At 48.2% G+C, this 13,451-nt stretch overlaps 2 protein-coding genes across 3 annotated transcripts; one reads left to right on the plus strand and one right to left on the minus strand.

Moving 5' to 3' along the window:
• Nucleotides 1-47: 47 nt before the first annotated feature.
• Nucleotides 48-9,261, minus strand: TST (thiosulfate sulfurtransferase). Its single transcript, XM_051616173.1, has 2 exons — nt 8,609-9,261; nt 48-537 (listed from the first exon to the last, which is right to left on the minus strand). The coding sequence occupies exons 1-2, from the start codon at nt 9,192-9,194 to the stop codon at nt 239-241; spliced, it is 885 nt and encodes a 294-aa protein (XP_051472133.1). The 5' UTR covers nt 9,195-9,261; the 3' UTR covers nt 48-238.
• Nucleotides 9,262-9,361: 100 nt separating this feature from the next.
• LOC127383355 (3-mercaptopyruvate sulfurtransferase-like) lies at nt 9,362-12,344 on the plus strand. 2 transcript variants are annotated; one of them, XM_051616159.1, is made up of 3 exons: nt 9,362-9,457; nt 10,057-10,706; nt 11,328-12,344. In XM_051616159.1, the coding sequence occupies exons 2-3, from the start codon at nt 10,115-10,117 to the stop codon at nt 11,624-11,626; spliced, it is 891 nt and encodes a 296-aa protein (XP_051472119.1). In that variant the 5' UTR covers nt 9,362-9,457; nt 10,057-10,114; the 3' UTR covers nt 11,627-12,344. The 2 variants fall into 2 exon arrangements, with proteins under 2 accessions (XP_051472119.1, XP_051472111.1); XM_051616151.1 differs by having other exon boundaries at nt 9,382-9,422.
• Nucleotides 12,345-13,451: the final 1,107 nt, after the last annotated feature.

Genomic DNA, 13,451 nt, shown 5'->3' on the forward strand with positions numbered 1-13,451 from the left:
AGCAAGTCACGGGCAACAGAGAAGAATTAGAAATATTCACAGACATATAATCTTAGAAGTAGATTTTATTCGCTGTGAGAAACCGAAAGGTGAATAGGAATCTACCAGTGATTCTTAGAAAAGAAAGGCAAACTATCAATCAACATGATTTTTTTTTTCACTTCCACCTCCTCCCTTCCCTTGTACCCTGATCTGGAGGCAGCTGTGTGGTCTCCTTGCCCAAGAAACAACTCTCCCTCTAGGCCTTGTTGCGCTTCAACTCAGAGACCTTGTAGCGAGCTGGGGCACGGTGGAACCACTCTGACCAGGAACCATCATAAATAGCCACGTCACGCTTGCCACACAGGTAGGCTGCCAAGGCAATGTGACATGCCGTGACGCCTTTGCGGCACGTGGCTGCAAGTGGCTTGGAGAGATCCACATTCTTCTCACGGAATATTTGTTGGATCTCCTCAATGCTCTTCTCATGGCCAGTTTCTGTTAGGAACGAGTGGAAGGGGATGTTCACAGCGCCAGGGATGTGACCAGATTCCAGCCCTGCAAGGGTGAACAAGAAAAGCAAACATGAGCAAGGAGTCGTTAACACAGGTGATGGAAGACACCTACAAAAGAGACACTGAAGAAACATCACCGCAGATACTCCTCCTCTCTCCAAGATACTGATTTGTTTCAGGTGATGATGAAGATTCAAAGCAGTATGGGGCTAAAAAGAGGAGTATTTACCCCCGAAAGCAGTGACAGGTATGAATCTGAGTAAGTCCTAGACGTGACAAGAATCAAAGAACCACTACAGAAAAGATCCTAACAAAGGCATTAAGGGGATTTGTATAAAGAAGAATGTAGCAGGGCAGTTCTGACCTTCCCCAAGCATGCCAGCAGTGTGTAGTGACACAGTTTTCAGAAGCAGGATGTGTGGCTTGTACGTGGAATTTGTGAAGGTGGTTGTCTGTTCACAGTTTATTCCTTTGCCACCTTAACTTTGTATTTCAGAAAAGTAAAGCAACCTGAAGTCAGCCACATTACTGCTAAGGCAGCTACTGTGGGGCAATGGGGACAAAGAAGTGAGAATTTAGATTTTCTGTCACTTTTAGATACTCCATGGATGAAATCAGCATGGGCTCTGTTTTTTCACTGGTACAGCTGACAGCTTCAGGTGAGTTTAAAGTTCCATCTCAAGAACAAGGTATTTAGAGAGAAGCAGAAATATAAATATGATGGATAAGGTTTTCATCATGGCCTTGAAATTCAAACTCTGTCACTACAGGCTTAATCAAAGTCCACCACACTAAGTGGAAACTTTTCCACTGACTTTGTTAGGCTTTGATTCAAGCCTCACTGGAGCAGGAAACATTATATATTAAGCTGAAAATGCATTTCAGGGAATGGCTCCTTGCTAGGTTTGAACTTCTAATGAGATAGCCCTGGGAAGGTCATATAAATAGTACTTTGTTTCACTGAGAGCTTTCCATTTGCCTAAGTCATCAGGGTACCTGGTTTTAGGAGATGGGAGAGTCTGGGGCAGAGAACCTTTATCACCCTTAAATTATTAAAGTATACCCAGTCAGAGATGGACATCACACTTCATAATGACACTGCAGTTTGGTTGCTCATGCAGAGCGATGTCATGACATGATGAGATATGTCATATGGGGAAACCAGGGCTTGGGCAGGGTACTGTGGAAGGGATTTTTGCTCTGCTGGACAGAAACTGAGAGCCTAAAGAGAGCTGAAGCTGCCCTGAGCCAGCTTCAAAAAATTGCTCCCAGTTCCAGATGGACCCTCTTTTTCTCTTGATTCATCCTCCCTGACTGCCTCAGAAATTTGGCACTGTTGTGTACTTGTCACCTTTTGTATCCTTCAGGAGTGTTGAGCACTACAGGGAGAAGTCAGGAGAAAAACTGCTGACTTCTGGAGGGACGAACATTAAAACAAAACCAAAACAAGCAAACAAACAAAACCAACAACAAAAACCCAAACAACAACAACAAAACCCCAACACAAAAAAACAACCATGCTTTGGACTGATGCTTCCATTGCTTTTTTCCAGTTCCAGAAAATAAGTTTATAATTTCAGTACAGAGAACTGCAAAACTCATGCTCATTAATATAGTGTCTGTATGACAGAAGGGAAATAATAAAAAAAGTGAGTGCAGTGTGAGAAAACTTTGGTTTTTGTTCTCAGCAGAGCTTCTTACTTGGAGGGCTACAAGCCTGAGTTTGGCTACTGTTTCCCCAAGGCATGAATGGTCCTGACCCTGTCATTTGGCACGGGATTTCTGCAAGGCTCTGCTGCAGTACTGGTGATCACCCCAATACAGACAGGTCTGTGAGCTGCAGAATGAGGCTGTCACAGCATCCAAGGGTAATGGGAGGGGTACTGAGATCAAGAACTCCTGAGGGCTGAACTAGAAGAGCCAGCTCTTGCTCAAAGAAGCTTGCTGGGTCACCAATTCAGTTCTTAGGTGTCCCAGGCCCCATGGTCATGATCTCTTCTCTAGTCTGTTCACACATCCTAAAATAGGTAGGTTTGTACCCTTTTCTTACTGGAGACTGCCATGACATACTCTCAACACCCTTAAACAACTCTCTAGTTGGGAGCTGAGCAGATCTGAAAAGAACTGTCTCATTTTAGAGTATTTTTTACTTTGATCAATAAGGAGACTTCCTTGCTCCAGAGAGTCAAAACTGGAGTCAGAGATCAGTGCTTGCACTCCATGAGTGAAGGATGAGGAATTCTGTAGAAACTGCATTTACTCATATATGTGGGTGGTGTGTTCAGCTGAAAGAAGGAGCTGACGTTGCACAACCACAACCCATCGGACTTGGCTAAGAAGTGCTCTTGAGTGTCTGAGGAAGTTTTACCAGCTCTCTCTCTGCTAGGACAAGAGGAGAGAAACACAGGACTGGAAGGCAAGGCAGGATGCAGCTGGGATCTGAACAGAGGAGAGGATACATCTGCTCCTTCCTCATATGACACCAAGCATACTCCACACCAGATTCCTGTAATCACTTTTAGAAAGTCAAGGAACCCTGGGATTACAGAACCTGGCTCCTAGCTATTACAGTGATCACTTTATAGGCTCCCTCTCATAAAACCATCCATTTCAGAAACAGTTTGGATCCTTGCCATCAAACTTCCCTCCTTGCTCAGATGAGGAGGAATATTAATTTCCAACATTAAGCTTATCACAGTCAGTCCATGCACCATTTATCTTTAGCTAACATTACCCTGAAACAGTTTTTCTCCCCTTCTGCCATGGCTCCAACATACTGACAGCAAACACTCAGCACTCCCAACAGCCTCATGCCCATAGTCAAAACCCAGTAAGAGCTCATTAGATACACTTTTCACTGCCTTGGCTACCCTAGAAACAGTTCTAGGTGATCACCAGGCTTCTGGATAAGGAAGTGGTGTTTCCTAGCATCTCAACTGGTAGACAGAAGATTCATAATTGCTGTTGTCAGGGCCAAATTGCATCCAAGGTTCTTGCACCTTACTAATTCATCCAAGTCTTATCCTCTGCTATTGCTTCCAAATGTGGGCCTTCAGCTTGTAAGAGAAACACAACTAATTAAGTGTTTTGTGCTACTCAGCATCCAGCCTTGTTCTCTGTAGTGTTATCCTTCCTGTTACTTCTATCACTGCTGGTGGTCCCTCACACAATACAATACTTCCCATGTGATCATTTAAACCTTCACAAGTCTGTGTCAGCAGCACATTTCAGTAGCAACTCCCTGTTTTCAGTGCCTCAGTGATTCAGAAAAATATTTTAAAAACCACAGCAGCTTAATGTTGGGACCATGCTGGAAACTTCCTGCTTCATAGATGTGCTTTCAGCACAAGCTGTTCTTATCTCCCTTATCTCCCCTTCAGACAGGTTTTTGGAAATCTAACCAGTTCTTGTGCTACTTGCCCTCACATTGAATTAATAATTTGCCCTCTAATATTATGCATAAAGTATCAATGAAGTCCTAATGGAACAAGTCTATCTTGCAGAAGAAGATCAGGCTAGAAGAAAAGATCAGACATAACTTCCAGGCACGCATGTTCCCATTTCTCTCATCTGGCAAATCAATTCTGTTGGCAAGGAAATAAAGCCCTTAGCTGCTGTGCAAGTTTACCAAGGTATTTTACTCAATTTTGCCTTCAGTTCAAGTAATGTTTTTCGAAGGGTTTTTTGAAAGCCTTCCATGTTTGATAAGAGATCAAATAGCTAATGATTTGCTAATAGGTCAACAGCTGCCTAGGTTGTAACTGTACCTCATATCCTAAACACAAGTGTTTCTGTCCTACAGAACCATGCTCTAATTAAACTTATTACATTCTTGCCTCATGGAGCTGCAATGTCACATGACTGACTTATTACACATTTTGGATCTGCCTCACAGATTTGAGCACATGGATAACTTTTGGTTATATTCCCTCTTTAGAAGTGATCGTTTCCACTTACTTTTCCTTCTTGCTACCCCTCCCCCTACTCTACAGACTTACCCTCGAGATCAAAAAAAAAAGGTAGCATACCCTCAGTATAATTCTGAGGCTGTACACAATCTTTCATCTGGAACCCCTGCTAACTGCATAGAAACCCTATTTATTCTTTCTCTCCCTGTTCTCTTTTTATTCACTTTGCTCCAGCAGTTTTTGTTATTTGTTTTAATTCCTTTTGCCAAGTCTCACTCAGCTTGGTTTCTGGCAGTCCTCCCTCACAATTGATAACCTGTAATATGTTATCTTCTTCCCTGCTAAATCCCCTTTTCCACATCTGTTAAGATTAAATATACTTTTGTTGTTGTTGTTGTTGGCTATTTATCTAGCTAAGACTACAGCCTCTTATTTCTAGCTTTTCCCTTTGTGATGAAAGCTCCAGATGAAATTTATTAAGATCAAAAAGATAAAAGATGTGCCTCGTCCACACTGAACTCCCCCCGAGCCTTGGAGTTGGCTGGCTGCAGATTGCTGTTCCTGTCCAAATGCCTCCACTGCTGCCTCCCTTTTTACATCTCTTCCATTCCAACTGTATGCCTCAGAAGGGACCATTAGTGATCTCAATCTAACCTACCGTGAACACAGTGGAAGGAACACTTTAAGCCTGATCCTGGCCAGCTCCCTAAGAGTCCTCACAGTCGGACTGATAGGCCACCAATGTCAAAATACTGTGTGTGAATACAGCCAGAAGAGTCAACTCTAAGAACCAGCAGGACCACAGTGCTAGTTCTAACAGTCAACATTTGTCAGCCTTGTCACATGAATAGACAGCTCTGGATTGTAGGTTCCCGTGGGTTGAAACAGACTTTGATAAAGTCTCTCACTCTCCATGTTGTGCCTTGAGTATTGCCTCACAGTCAAAGCAGAGTCAGTCCACTCCCAGCTGCCGACTCCAGCTGGAGAAGAGAAAGAAGAAGCAGTACCATTTCACTCCCACTGCCACTGAACATTCAGGCTGAGCAAAAGCTTTATGCTTGGGGCACGGAGGACTGACATTCAGAGTTGTCCAAGCGCAAGGGAGACAAGGACTACTTGGGGGTTGAGAACAAGGAGAAAAATAGTTGGAAGCTCATGAAATGACTTTGTATTTGCTTTTTTATGTGACAGATTACTTGTCTGGCAACTTTCCCCTCTTTTCCTAAGTGTCTGTAAAAGAATTCAGAAATTTGCAGCTTTTCTGCATGCATCTGTTCAGCTATCACTCTTGTTCCTCAGTTTTCAGTACCCAATACTCAGAGAGAGTCAGCACTGGTTACCATAATGTAATTTTTTTAATTATCTGCCCCTAGATTGCCTGGGACTGCCTCAGTGCAGCCTGGCTCCACAGAATTCCTGGTTCCTTCCCCAGAGCACCTGAGTAAGCAGGCCTTTGCAGAATCTGGCTGGGCCGTTGCTGAATCACAGCTAGTGAGCAGGCCTGAGCTGCTAGTTCCTCCAGAAACACAGCACTGTGCAGGGACACCTTTAACCACCCAGTGCACAGGCCAGGGCTGCACATCTGGTGGGCTTATGCTGCATATCATGCACGAACATCCAAGTAATTTTATCCAAAGCAATACCTGCATTTAAGACCTCTGTGACTATAGAAATGCCATCCATTTCTCTCCACTGTGGCAACTTGGAGAAACCTCTCCCAGCAACTAAAAATTATCTGTGTATTATGGCTTATCTTAAATGCTACAGATGTCTAAAACCCAGCTAGGTAGCTGCTGCACAAAAATAAAACAGGGACAACTAATTCTTACTAGTAGAAACTGAAAAACTAAAGAGGCAAAAGTGTCAGCTAAATTAGCCTCTTCTAGAGATAGAGTTCATGGAACTGAAGAGATTAATTGACTTAATTACGAAGTCAGGAGCTGAGGCAATAATTAAACTGAAATCACCTGAGAACACAGCAAGTTCCTTAACCTCAAGACCATTCTTCTTCACTAAATTGCAGGCAGTGTCTCTCCTCCCTGATTGGATGATCCCTGTAATTAATCAGCATTGATCTCAAATTGCTCTTTAAGGTGTAAGTGCTGCTTTTTACCCACCACTGGCTGTAGAGCAGCTACTGGCCAGCCTGGTTCAGAAGGCTGTCAGACTCCTGTGGAATGAGCAGCTGCAGCTGGAGTGCTTATCCTGCTAGATCTGCTGTGGGAAGCAAAACTGGACCACCACAAATAACCTGTTCCATGCTGACTCATTTCAAAGGAAAAAATCTGTTTTCAAGATGCTGCCAGGGGTTGCAGTACTTGTCACCTGGTGACAACTCCCACTTTGAGAAAGAGAATGTAAAATCCACCAGCTCTCAGTGAGGAGCGTTTTATTCACATCTTGAGGTTAAAATTCATCCTTTACTTTGATGGACTACAATAGGCAAAGAAACAGAATGAGTGATTAGCCTAATTCCCCCTCTGACCCTGCAGTACTCTCTGTCACTCCTGTTACCTCCCTCACCTTCTGCACTGCCTTGCACAGGTCGTGTGAGTTTGGGGAGGCTAACTGTAGACACTGATGTAAACCATGGGAACACAGCTGTTTAACAGCCAAATGCTCCTGAGGTTCAGACGTGGAAATTTCTATCAGGACATGGTGTGACACTCAGTGGCTGCAGAGCAGGACTCACATAAAACAGCCAGGACAGAATGACAACTGACCTGCAAGGGCAGCAGCTCAGCACAGCCTCAGGACCACAGAATCATAAAATCATAAAGGTTGGAAGGGACCTTACAAATCATAAAGTTCCAGCCCCCCTGCCATGAGCAGGGAACCCTACCACTAGAACAGGTTGCACAAAACCTCATCCCACCTGGCCTTAAAAACCTCCAAGGATGGGGCATCAACAACCTCCCATGGCAACCCATTCCAGTTCCTCACTACCCTTACAGTGAAGAATTTATTCCTAATATCTAACCTAAATCTCCCTTCTCTCAGTTTGAAACCATTACCCCTTGTCCTATCACTATCTGATGAAAAGCCCCTCCCCAGCTTTCCTGTAGGCCCCTTTCAAGTACTGGAAGGCTGCTATAAGGTCTGCCTGGAGCCTTCTCTTCTCTAGGCTGAACAGCCCAAATTTTATTAGCCTGTCTTTATAGCAGAGGTGCTCCAGGCCTTTGATCATCTTGGTGGCCCTTCTCTGGACCCTCTCCAACAGGTCTATATCTTTCTTGTGCTGAGGGCACCAGAATTGTACACAGTACTCCAGGTAGGGTCTGAAGCAACTTGCTCCTGCAGCATGGAGCTCAACTCAGACGCAACAACTGTTGCTGAGCTTTTCTGTGTTTTGTTTTTGAAACTCTGCACTTCTTTTTGAACCATTACTGTGATTCCCTTTCAGAGGAGAGGTTATTCTGGGATATAGCAAAGCTAAAATTACACAGTAATGGCCTCCTTTAACGACCAACTTGAATTTCATTCCAGGCACGCTGCTGTTCCAGCTGTCCCCACTGCACAGGAGTTTTCCCACCCAGGAGTTTGTGTGTCCAGTGTTTGAGTTAACAAAATCAATTTTTGTTTCTGTCTTGGGACATCCAAAAGAGAGAAGCTGACAGCCCATGCATTTGGGAAGGGTTTGGGGCTTTTCTTACGTAAGCTTGTTTGATTTAATGGCAGAGAACAGAAGGGCAAACATCAGCTCAAGGGAGTTCCCTATTTGCTGGGAACCAGCCCAAGAAGGCAAATGTCCCTTGGGTTACTGCACTGCTTAAAACCAGGGCCTTTGCTGGTGCATTCATTATGGTGAGAGGCACCTGAATGAGTAGTGATAAATAGTGCATGTCTACTGGTGTTAGACAGGACCCTGAACAAAACCCCTGGGAGCTCTCACCTCCTGTGTTTGCACCCTGATTAACTTGTGTGGGGCGGGGGGATCCTGAAGCCACCTGGCTTTTCTGCTGTCTCCTCCTGTAGCTTTACAAGCAGCCACAAGAAAGAGCACTCTGTGAGGCCAGCGGAATCCAAAAGCTCGACTGTGGATCCCTTAAAGTAAACCCACGAGTCAGGCTGGGGCATGCCGGTGCCCTAGGAAGATCTGTGTTTGCTGAAGGGGAGGAGCTGTTCGACTCGGACGAGCAGTGACAGACCCTGCTCGGGTGCGGGGTGAGGGGGTGGGGAGGCAGGTGACACTTCCACTGCCATTACCTTGGTCCAGCTCGGTCCCCCGAAACCTGCCCTCGGGGCGGGAATCCACCACCTGGAACCGCAGGGACCCCACGTTATGGATCATCTCCTCGAAGGTCTTCAGCAAGACGGGGTTCAGCCTGGCCCGATAGACGGCCGGGGCGGGCGGGCTGAGCTCTGCCGTGACGGGGTGTCCCTCCTGCACCCAGTTCTTGAAGCCGCCGTTCAGCACGGAGACCTCCTTGTGCCCGAAGGCCCGGAACATCCACCAGGCGCGGGGGGCGTAGTAGGTGCCCAGCTCGTCCCCGTCATACACCACCACATGGGTGCCATTGCTGACCCCCAGGCGCCCCACGTAGTCGGCGAAGTGGGACTCGCTGGGCAGCATGAAGTCGTAAGGGGAGGCCTGATCCCGGCACTCCTCGATGTCAAAGAAGGACGCGCCGGGGATGTGCCTCTCCTGGAACTCCCGCCGGGCGTCCCGCTCCTGCGGCGGGTACCAGGAGGCATCCAGCACCCTCAGCCCCGGCCCCACCCGCCCGGCTCGCACGGCCTCCGAGAGCCACTTGCCGCTGACCAGCGCCCGGCCCAGCCCCGGCGGCGCCATCTCGCGGGGCCGAGGCCCGGACGGGGGCGCTGCCGCCGCCGCCGCCGCCGCCGCCGCCGGACGCGCACGCTCGAAATGGCGGCGGCGGGACGGGGAGCGGGAGGTGCCGGCCGAGGGGGCGGTGCGGGGTGAGGCCGGGACCGGCCCGCTGGGAGGGCCTTGGCTCCCGCCAACCAACTCCCCCCCACACCCCCCGGTGGCGGCGGCCATGGCTGGCGGGCGCTGAGGGTGGGTTCTGCTCGGCTGAGGCCCCCAGCGCGCAGGTACGGGGCGGCGCGGCGGGCCGGCCGGCCCCGCTCGTTCTGCCGCCGCCGCCGCCGCTGCTGCTGCGCGGTTGGAACTGGGAGCCCGGCGCCCGTGGGGCTGGGGCTGTCCGGGCTGGGTGAGGGGCGCCAGGGCCCAGCTAAGGCCGCGGCTGGAGGCGGCGGGCTGCGGAGCGGTGGGAGCCGTGGGGCAGAGACCCCTCGCCCTGAGGCCGTGCCTCAGCCCGCGGCGCTCGGTCTCCGCCCGTCGGGGTCCTGGGGGCCGCCCTGCTCCCCTCTCCCCTTCCCTCTCCCCTTCCCTCCCCCCTCTGGTTGCTGTCAGCGCTGCCTGGCGGTCGCTGGCGGTGGGGGAGCCAGGTGGGCTGCGAGGGGCTGGGCGCAGAGCAGGGTCGTGCCGTGGCTGTCCCCCCTCGGGGCAGGGGCTGGGGTGGGCTCTTGTGAAACTTTTTATTTTCAGGGCTGGAGCGTTTCACGCCCCTGGCTTTAGGGTTAGCCAGCGCCTCAGTGCAGGCACAGGTCTTTGGTTCCAAAATGCGCCTTCATCCAGTCACTTGTTTTTTAAGGCTGGTCTCTAATTTGCAACTTTACTCCTTTTGCAGCCAGGTGGGTTCAGGCAGGCTCCAGGAATCGGGTAATCTCGGCCAGGACTCGGGAGCGATGTCGCAACTCCTCTACCGCGCTCTGGTGTCTGCAAAATGGCTTTCAGAAGCCATCAAGACCCAGCAAGCTGGTCTGGCCTTGAGAGTCGTGGACGCGTCCTGGTATTTGCCAAAGATGAAGCGTGATCCAAAGCGTGAATTTGAGGAGCGCCATATCCCTGGTGCAGTTTTCTTTGACATTGACCAGTGCAGCGACCGTACTTCGCCTTACGATCACATGCTGCCCAAGGCTGATGACTTTGCTGAGTATGTGGGGAAGCTGGGCGTGGGGAATGATTCCCATGTTGTGGTGTATGATGGCAGTGACCAGGGGCTCTTCTCAGCGCCCCGGGTGTGGTGGATGTTCCGGGCCTTTGGACACGAAGCTGTCTCCCTTCTGGATGGTGGTCTGAAGAACTGGCAGCGAGAGGGGCATGCGGTGAGCTCTGGGAAAAGCCAGGTAGCTCCCTCTGAGTTCCACGCCTCCTTGGACAAGTCCCTGGTGAAAACATATGAAGACGTCTTAGATAATTTGGATTCCCACCGCTTCCAACTAGTGGATGCGCGCGCTGCAGGACGGTTCCAGGGAGTAGAGCCAGAGCCCCGAGATGGTAATGTGCCTCCTGAGACATTGGCATAATAAAAAAGGGCTTAGTTTAAGATGCCCATCAGTTTGACTCCTGTAGAAGTGATGAAGGGAAATATGGCTGTCCTTTTTAGGATGGGACTTGAGGCAGTGTATCCACCTGCCCTCCTTTTGGCTGGCAAGGGCTACTCTGAACATTCCAGGGTGGGGAGGGCATGTATTTTTTTCTCATGAAGGGCTGGGGTAAGGAACACAGCTTTCATACACCTCTTATTAGGTGTAATATCTCTTATGATATATGAATTGGTCTCTTCATGTACTGGTGCCATGCTTCCCCTCAGAAGGGCCAGTGGAGGTGCTTCAGTCAATGCTTCATCAGAGTGCTTTGATGTAAAGAAGATGTGGTGGGAACTGGGAGGAAGAACAAAACTTGACAGGACTGTGTCCGTGTGGTAACCTGAAGGTTAGAGCCGACCTTCCTGAGTAACCACTAATCTAGTAAAGCAAAGTTTAACAAAAATAAATATATTTGTTTTAATAAAATACACTGAACAGCATTCCTCCCAGTGAAACAGAGAATGGGTTTTGCAATGGATTTGTCCCAGACAGTAGAGGTTAATTCCTATCTGTATTCCATTTCCTCCAGGAATTGAGCCTGGTCATGTCCCCGGGTCAGCAAACATCCCCTTCACCGATTTCCTCACAGAGTCTGGCTTAGAGAAGACCCCTGAGCAGATCCGCAGTCTGTTCCAGGAGAAGAAGGTGGACCTCTTAAAGCCGGTGGTAGCCACGTGTGGCTCTGGGGTCACTGCCTGCCACGTGGCTCTGGGGGCATACCTCTGTGGCAAACCAGATGTTGCGGTGTACGACGGGGCCTGGGTGGAATGGTACATGCGGGCACAGCCTGAAAACATAATTTCTGAGGGAAAGGGGAAGACGGTGTAAATAAACTGCTTCGTCTCCCAGCTGTGCAGATAATTTGCCTTGAAACAGGATTTGGAAAAGATGGGTTTATCGTTCCTGGTTAAGTGTCGTGAGGGGAAGGTGTTGAGTAACAAGTACTGGCACATGGTGCTTTGCCACTTTCTCCTTAGCCTACTGCTGCTGCTTAGGAGCATAAAGATAACTTGGACAGCTAGCTGTAGGTGACCCTGCCTGAGCAGGTGGGGTGAACCAGGTGTCCTCCCAAGGTCACTTCCAACCTCAGCTGTTCTGTGCTTCTGTGACCTTTTTTACCATATCAAATGGAAGGGAGAGAGTGCTGCTGGCAGCAAGGGGAAGTAATTGAGTCAAGCCAAGCTCATGACTCAGGATGTTCTACCATGTTCACTCAACAGGATGGTCATACTTGTCTAACTATGCCTCATGATCCTGCTCTTTGCCTCTGTCTTAGAAGCCATCCGTGCACTTTATGGCTATTTTGAGTGCAAAGGTTTGGGGAAAGACAGTAGCTGTTAAAGGAGCAAATATGGCTTCCAGGTTGGCACTTAGGTTAGAGACTTGGTTCAGATCTCTTCTTGCACTTAGACTGTAACTGCAATGTGTACTTAGCCAGTTTTGTACTGCTATGATCCAGAATCCCCACTGGGGAAAAAAAAATATTCTGGGAGTAAAAAAAGGGTAAATAAATGTGTTTCAAGGTCTTTCTGCTGAATGAAACTTATATGAGTGTTGCTTGCGTGATTTCTTTTCAGGAACTCTTTTTTTATGGGATCACTTTTTTTGGTGATGCAAATGAGATGTTTCCTTCTCTCCAAGAGTAGAACTATGTCTCTTACCCTCAGCAAGCAGTTTTGGCCCAGGAACAACAATGACAGCATGCCTTTCTCCTTGTATTTTCACCATCTTCCTCCTTTCACTCCTTGTCCATTTGCTTTTTGATCTAAAACTCCATGTTAGTCAGTTACACCTCTGTTCTTCAAAGACTGGATGTCAGCTTATATAGTGAAGATTGGAGTGGATGGGTGTTTCAGTTCTTTCCGTGAGACTTGCCATGTAACCTTAAAAATCTTAGGGGAACTGAAACTTACGGAATAAGAGCTCACAGTTGCATGTATTTTTCCCCAGACCATTTTCTTATATCTGAGAGTTGAAATACCTCCCAGGTATCCCTGACAATGTTCAGTAATTTTTTCTCTCTAGTATTTTCTTCTCTAAAAAAAACAAACAAAAAACCAAAACCAAACCAAAACAAAACAAACCCCCAAACTAAAAAAAACAATAACAAACAAACATAAAAAAGGCAAAAAAGCAAACCTATACCCATTCTGGCCCATTGGTAGCTTAGAGAGTTGATGAGACAGGTTCTGCTCTTTGGCTTGCAGCAACACTGTAGACATCTGAGGATGATGAGGTTATCCTTTCTCTGAGGGGTGCTGTGGATGCTTAGGGTCACAGATTTGCAGGGTCCTCTCCTAGCCACTGATGAGGGCTGGATCCTTTCTTACTGGAGGGTGATTTTTTTCTGGGTTTCCTTTGGCCCCTGTTGGCTGCAGCTTGGCTCCTTCCTGGGCTTGACTTGCATACACACAAGCTCTGTTTCTGCCCACCTCTTGTGGAGCTGAAGTTTCACTAGCCAGATTATTTTTTCTTCTCGGCTCCTCACCCACACATACAACCTGACCCTCCTTCCCACCCATTTCCAGTGACAAAGCATTCCATTTCCCTACTTAAATCCACGCTTAACAACCTAGTTCTTAGAGTTCTTGGGGCTGGTATTACAGCAAGTGCTGAATATGCAGAGTGCACAGGGGCCTGAAATGAGTGACCC

Source organism: Apus apus, chromosome 1, assembly GCF_020740795.1.
Source record: "Apus apus isolate bApuApu2 chromosome 1, bApuApu2.pri.cur, whole genome shotgun sequence".
Taxonomy (NCBI): Eukaryota; Metazoa; Chordata; class Aves; order Apodiformes; family Apodidae; genus Apus; species Apus apus.

Bases quoted from the DNA above. Each gene is read 5' to 3' on its own strand.
- TST (XM_051616173.1), bottom strand. From the start codon at position 9,194: ATGGCGCCGCCGGGGCTGGGCCGGGCGCTGGTCAGCGGCAAGTGGCTC. The intron at 538-8,608 runs GTAATGGCAGTG...TCACCCTTGCAG, and splicing joins GGGGACCGAGCTGGACCAAG to GGCTGGAATCTGGTCACATC.
- LOC127383355 (XM_051616159.1), top strand. From the start codon at position 10,115: ATGTCGCAACTCCTCTACCGCGCTCTGGTGTCTGCAAAATGGCTTTCA. The intron at 10,707-11,327 runs GTAATGTGCCTC...CATTTCCTCCAG, and splicing joins AGAGCCAGAGCCCCGAGATG to GAATTGAGCCTGGTCATGTC.